At 35.3% G+C, this 7,184-nt stretch overlaps 1 protein-coding gene across 2 annotated transcripts in view; it reads right to left on the bottom strand.

The window, feature by feature from the left end:
- Positions 1 to 6,666, bottom strand: part of LOC117167722 (protein apterous-like) — a 96,558-nt gene extending 89,892 nt beyond the window's left edge. Inside the window, exon 1 of one of the 2 annotated variants that reach the window (XM_033352868.1) lies at positions 5,518 to 6,666. In XM_033352868.1, the coding sequence (XP_033208759.1) occupies positions 5,518 to 5,565 (48 nt within the window). In that variant the 5' untranslated portion in view covers positions 5,566 to 6,666. The remainder of the gene's footprint in view (positions 1 to 5,517) is intronic. The other variant, XM_033352869.1, reaches the window with a different exon arrangement.
- Between the last annotated feature and the right edge of the window lie 518 nt (positions 6,667 to 7,184).

The following is a 7,184-nucleotide window of genomic DNA, read 5'->3' as shown; positions in this document are numbered from 1 at the left end:
GAATTTTTGGTATTCCTAAGTTTTATCATTATGTATTATAACCCATTCTGAAATTTTACCTTTCTTAAATTTTATCCGTTCCGAAAAATGAACGGGTCCCTAGGACAGGAACTGCGATTTGATTTATCATTCATCATTGGGAGAAAATCTTACAATGTTACGAGAATCGCCATTCAGCTTATCATAATTATTCTTAAGCTTACGGTAATATAGATTGCCACCATGAGATATTGCGAGGCAAAGTTCAGTATACCAGTTGCTTCGATAATCGATTTGTGCAAACTGAAAAATTACCATTATTTTCGTATTTTCATATCTATTTGAATGCTAGGTTCATTCTGATGAGTAAATATTTATGAGAAGATTAATGTTGTAAATCACAGCTTTTCTTTTTTATTAATTTGCCATTGTTCAGATGGAACGTTTTAAATTTTTTATTTTTAAATTACAGCTGGAAACTCTTGGTTTGAAAATTGTTCATTATGTAAATTACTCATAAATGATACAATTCAAAACTTTATCCAATTTTGTGTGCTACTTTTGAGAATCAGCGTTGTATAATGAAAGTAAATGCTTGCTTCGCTAATGTTAATAGATGTTGACCAGATAAGAATTAAATTAGAAGATGTTGTATTCTTACCAGGTCAACATCAATTAACATCAGCTATAATCATGCAACATGGTTGGAAGAAAATACAACAATGGAACAGTATACCACAAAATTTCAACATCTTCTAAGTAAATGCTGTATTGCAAAGCAGGGTTTATTTTCAGGATTAAATATTTATTAGAAGATTATAGTTCTAAATCACAGTTTAAGGTAGTCATGAATTTGCAATCATTCAACACGAATATTTCAAATTTTTCATTTTCAAAAAACTCAATTTGAAAATGGAGAGTTATAAATACTTCAAAACGTGATTTGTCACAATACAGAAAACCATTGGTGTAAAATTTGTTGCTTCTTATTTTGAAAAATTAAAATTTCCATTGTGCATTCATTTGTTTTATTTACACTACCTTTGAGAATCGTTGTTTTACAGTAAATATAAATTCTCGATAATCAGTTTGTGCAAACTGAAAAATTATTTTTTTTTTAAATTATATTGTCATGTCTATTTGAAAGCATAGTTCATTCTAAGGATTAAATCTGCATGAGAAGATTACAGTTCTAATTCACAGTTTAGAGTAGTCATGAATTTGCAATCATTCAACACGAATATTTCAAATTTTTCATTTTCAAAAAACTAAATTTGAAAATGGAGAGTTATAAATACTTCATAACGTGATTTGTTACAATAAAGAAAACCATTGGTGTAGAGTTCGTTGCTTCTTATTTTGAAAAATTGAAATTTTCATTGTGCATTTAAAGCAGGGTTTAGTCTAAGGAGTAAATGTTTATGAGTAATTGTTCAACTTGAATGATATAAATTTTTCAGTTTCAAGAAACTCAATTTGAAAATGCAGAAAGATAAGTGCTTTAAATTTAGATTAATTACAACACAGAAAACCCTTGGTATGAAATATTTTGCATCTAATGCTTAATAATGAACATTTTCAATGTGCCTTCATTTGTTTTCGGGTCTCAAAACTGATGCAACTCGGCGTTTTACAGCAAATATGAATGCTTCCAAATTGTAAAACACATTTTTTCCAATTTGTGATTTCATGATTGAGAAATTGTAATCACCGTTCAATTGAAATTTAACTTATTTAGAATATATCGGATTTCAGATTATTGAATAGTGAACACTGCATTAAATAAAGAAATCCGTACAATAAACAAAAAAAGTTTCAGGAAGCACGTAGTAAAAGCAGCTCAAAAAAGGGTAGATTTGCATGGGTACAAATATAAATTATTACCTTTTGTATATAAAGATACACTACACTGATAATTATTTTATTTTATTTCAATTCCTTTTGTTAAAAAAATAAAATTGCAAAACGGAACAAAATTCAGCAGATCCTGAAGTGAGTAATTTATTAATTGGGGGATCAGAGGCTATAAAATTTCAATCAACATGATCTACACTCTTGACTTCGGCACGCATCCACGAATAAATCATGCGATTTATTCATTCGGCGCTCCTTCCACTTTGTGCGTGATAAATTAATCGCTAGAGGCCTTAAACATTGGCAGTTAGACGAGCTGGACTTTAAACGGCATGTACAATCAGTTCAATTATTCAAGCAAATACTCCAAGTTTACGCGAGAATTATTTTATTATTGCACTACAACATTGTAAATAACAATTTTACAAAAAAAATATTACCTTGTCATAATAACTTCCTTATTGCACGAATCAACTACCGGCGGATTTCTTCAGATGAAAATTCAATATTTTCAAATACTTGGACTAGTTTCAAAAATATAACAAATCACTGCCTGACAAATTATTCATTTCCAAAAACTGAAACGCAATTACAGTTGCGATATTCAAATGACAAAATGTTACTTCATACATCTGTCAAGATTTTTCTCTCAAGACTTAAATTTAATAAAAAGAATTATACAAGTTTTTAGAAGTGCATTTCATGAGAAGCAATGAGACAATTTTTTTTAGAAAGTTGCGCAAAGTGAAATTTTGGAGAAACTATATAAGGTAAAGTTTTTTACAGAGTACAACAGACAGTACGATTTTTGAGAATGGCAATGAAAAAAGCACATTAATAAAAGGTACGCTGTATCAAAATTTTTTGTCTGCTTAATTTAAAAGTAAGGTGCAGCGGCAGCATTTCCAGCAGGTGGATCCTGGAGAAAGAGGGTCTTGTCGAAGTTCGGTAAAACGAGAAAAATTGGCTCCGCCTAAAGACAAGTTTTTAACCGTTTCCCTATTTCCAAAGATCGAAACAGTCACGATAAACAGTCCATTTACAAGAAAACTTTACACAATTGGAAAGTTTTATTTTTCTTGTATTATTCATCAGAGCATCAGTTTCGACTAATGAAACGAGTTTCAGCAACATCTCGGTAACATCGCCAGAAATGGAAAATTTACAATTCTGATGGGAATAAAACCTTCAAGGAAATTGCGAGTTTCAATTCTAAAGATCGGAAAAACTGTCTAAACTTTAGAAATCACTGGAACTGAATAGCTATATTTTATGGTTATTTTTAAGTGCCAGATAAATATTGATTTTGATTGCCACTCGCATAATAAGTTGGACATTTTGACGTGGTTTACTATCCTTGGCTTTAACAGACGTTTAACCAAGAAAAATTATTCCGTCTGATAGCTGATAACACCAATCGCATTTCGTCTCAAAATATTTTTCACTGACTGCTTTATCAGTCGAATATTAGATATTGGCAAGAAGTAACTGCAGAAATAAATGAAGTTTCTCTCGAATTTGCATGGTGGGTGATCTTCAAAGTTCAGCGAGCGACCTTTGTACTTGACTGATTAGTTTTATGCAGTATATTTAATCACTTTTTATAAGAGTTCATTGAGAGGTAAATTTATTGTAATTTGAGTCTCAGGAGTTAACAGAATTTGCTAAAAAATAAAGCTTTTTTTTCAATAGACTGAAAACCAATAATATTTTACTGTATAAGATTGGATAGAAACTTGTTTTGAGAAGTACATTTATATTATAATTACTATCTTCGCAGAATATTAACAAAATTATTTAGTATGATGCTAATATGTTGTGGGATAAGAGTACAGTTTAATAAAAATTTGAAAGATACTTATCATCTGTGATGGAAGCAGAAAACAAATATTAACTGACAGATCCTTGGAGCTTTGCTCTTATCTAAGGCTTGTGGTGTCTATTCTTATACCGGCCTTGCATTACCTTGTAATTAGGACAAATTAGTCGGTCGAGTTTGCCTTGTTGTGCAGATCTTGAAATGAAGCGATTTCTTTATTAGCAACTTTAAGGTAGCAAGAACGAAAAAAAAAAAACAACACTATTTATGGCTAGAAACTTCTGTGAATAAGTCATGTATTGCTTGAAATGAAAATAATAAATCCTAATAGAGATATAAAATCGATTCTATTTTTATATTTCAACGCGTTCCATTTTTGTGTAAAATATAATAAAAGTGAAGAATATCTTAATATTAGTTTGTTTTAGTAATAACTAGAGTCTATGATGTCAGTCAAAACATTGCCTTTGTGGGAATATAATGAGCAAACTTATCTTGTACAAGTTCCTTGTACAGAAATTCAGAGAACTCTTAATTCATGAAATCTCAATGGAAATCATAAAAGAGGCTCTTCCATGTGCAATCTTATGTGTTGTAGAAATAAAAACAAACGTGAATCATACCAAATTTGGAATGCTGATAATCTTAATATCCTCCACTTATGGTGGATTAATTTTGATAAATCACTTCTCTAGGCAATCAGCAGCAGATTATGAGAATTTATATCCGAGCTCTTCGATAGTTGATTTATAATCATTTTTCTGGATAATTGTGGCCGATTGATACTCCAAACTTCGTTTGAAATCCCAATCAGATGAAAAAACTAAAAATGAATGTGCTTTATGATAACCCTTTTCCTTAATAAAAATGTAACATCACAGATTGATTCTGGATGTTTGTTAAACTATTTATTTAAAAAACAACAGATGGTCATGGGTATTCAATATCAGAGAATCTATAGGAACTATTGTTGCATTTGTGTAACCCATTCAAGAATTACTTTTTATTGTTTGGTTCAATCCTTTCTACTAATAAGAATGAAGCCAAAGATGGTTCATAGCTCTTATCCTAAGGAAAATCACTATCACCCTCTGTTCAAGGAAAATTGATTTAATAAGCTATTTGACTATGTCCACCGACGCTCATGCATATTTTAAATCAATGGCCTGAGAGAGATGATAAAAACAAGTATGTACCATTGGACTAATGTAGAATTAAATGTTAATGAACAATTGCCCTATATTAATCAATATCATTTGAATTTATACAAATTAAAACAAACATGATTTGGTACAATTTTTATCCCAGTAATCATCAATATCATCCCTCATGGATGCTAGGACATTTTTCATGAACTATTTATCTAATAATCAAGAGGTCCTCATTGATACTTTATATTAGAGGTCTGAGATACTTGATCTTAGTTCCAGGAATTGTAATTCAGGTGACCTGAAGCAACAATTACAATGGTATGTGAATTTGAATGTTGCGGAAAATGTTAAGTTTCAGTTCTCTCTTCATCTACCTAAAATCTGCATCATCACTGATAGCGTTTCAACTTTAATAAGCCTTCTACACTCTACAACCAACAATCATATTTCGGAATTGATGTTTCGGTTGACCAATCATTGAAAAGGAAATACCGTTTTTGATAAACAGTGCAACCTACAATATTAGATCTACTGTCCCTCAATCTGAATAGGATCAAATATGATGAATCAATTTTATGAAAACTTTCCACTGGAAATGAGAAAATGATCACAATCGGCCTGAGACTGTCGATCTCTAATCCTAATAAGAAGAATGGTATGGCTTAGGCTTAGGGTGCCGGTGACCCAATCAAGAATGACAAGGATGAGACTCACCCAGTGCATGCCGGTGGTAGGAGGGGCGCGCTCCTCATACACTCCCATCAGGGTGGCTGCTGTTGCGGGGTAGTTCCCGCTGAGGGTGCGAGACGAGGTCGAGGCAGCCTGGGTGGGACCTGGGGACCTGGATGCCGGTAACGCGGAGATGGCGTCCGCCGCGCAACCTACGTGTCTCCCTTGTCCTCTTCCTTGCCACCACCACCTCCACCTTCTTCCCTTATCTGCTTCTCTCCTTCTACCCCTCAAATCCAACCTCACGATGCACTCTCTACACTTTCATAACTCTCACTAACCGCAGTTCCAGGCACTGTCTTCAACACTTTACCATCCAGTTCTACCGGACGCTTAAACACTTGACAATCCCCAAATTTCTTTTCACATCAGTCAACATCTTTCACTGCAACTATTCAAAACTAATTTGACCAGTCTTGATCATCAGATGCTGATCTGTTGTTACTGAACCCAATTTAGCCGATCAAGGCTCCAGGCCACACGCATTTCTGTCCAAACAGGTATTGGGAACCACCTGCTGTGTGCCTCTCAACAGGGTATGGAATCCGAGAATGGACATTAATTCACACGGACTGTCTACACCTAAGAGTCTCTCAACAAGCTTTCTGCGTCACTAATTCCAAAAATCAATCTTTCGCAAAAGGTAGCACACATTTGCTCAATGAGTATCACTATTCAGCAGTATTTCGACCACTGTCACAAACTCCCTACTTCTTTCCAGCATCCGGATTGCTTTCGATCATCGAGATCACTTCTAACCACTTGGGATCACTTGGAACCACTTCAGATCACTTGTTATTCTTAAAATCCTTTCTTATATCTCAAGAAGGACTACCACGCCCGAGGTCAAGTAGCCGACGGACATTGGAAGCACAACACTTAAACGAGGTGTATCACCGCACTGGGATTATCACGCGCGATTGAAGGAGGCAGGGTAGTATCTCCTCGGGGAGAAAATGTCCAGGTGCGGTCGATCCTGGCCAGCACGAAGGACAACGGATCAGGCGGAACGCGGAACGGATCGGAACAAGGCGCATGTGCTCCACCTTGGTTTGCAGTACGTCGCACTGCGCCGTACAGACTCGGCTCGAACCACGAAGCGGAGTGAGGGAATAACAGAACGAGGATCAGCGGCGGCACGATGCAGCGCCACAAGCGGCAGAACATGGAATGGGGAAAAGTGAGGCGGCAATCCAAGTGGGACTGCCCACAGCAACCCCACCCGAACTTTTTGATGCCAACAGGCTCCACCCTCGAGAGCCGATCCTCCCCATCAGAGCACCTTTCTATGTGTTCTGCTATCTACCAGCTACCTTCTACCATCTACCTCCACCACCAGACTACCTACTCTACTGACAAAGTCGGCTTCCGTGCAGCTCCAATTTTCTCTTCTCGATCCGACGGGAAACTCGGATGACTGATTGGGATTGTTACTTTCAGATGAAATTGTCATTCGAGGTGGGTTTGATCTGTTTGGGAAAAGAACTGGGCGATGGATTGAAGCAGGAAGAATTAGGGGTTTTAGGAGCCTACTCCTAGGATCGAACATCACTCGCAGCTTTTACCTTCTTAGGAGAAATTTTGAGTTTCTGATGGAAGGTTATTTTTTATTTGACTTGGTTGATTTGTCTTGGATTTGGTTATGTTTGTTT

Source organism: Belonocnema kinseyi, chromosome 2 (genome assembly GCF_010883055.1).
Source record: "Belonocnema kinseyi isolate 2016_QV_RU_SX_M_011 chromosome 2, B_treatae_v1, whole genome shotgun sequence".
NCBI lineage: Eukaryota > Metazoa > Arthropoda > Insecta > Hymenoptera > Cynipidae > Belonocnema > Belonocnema kinseyi.
Note: the sequence above shows the minus strand (reverse complement) of the source record. Positions and strands in the feature narration are given on the sequence as shown.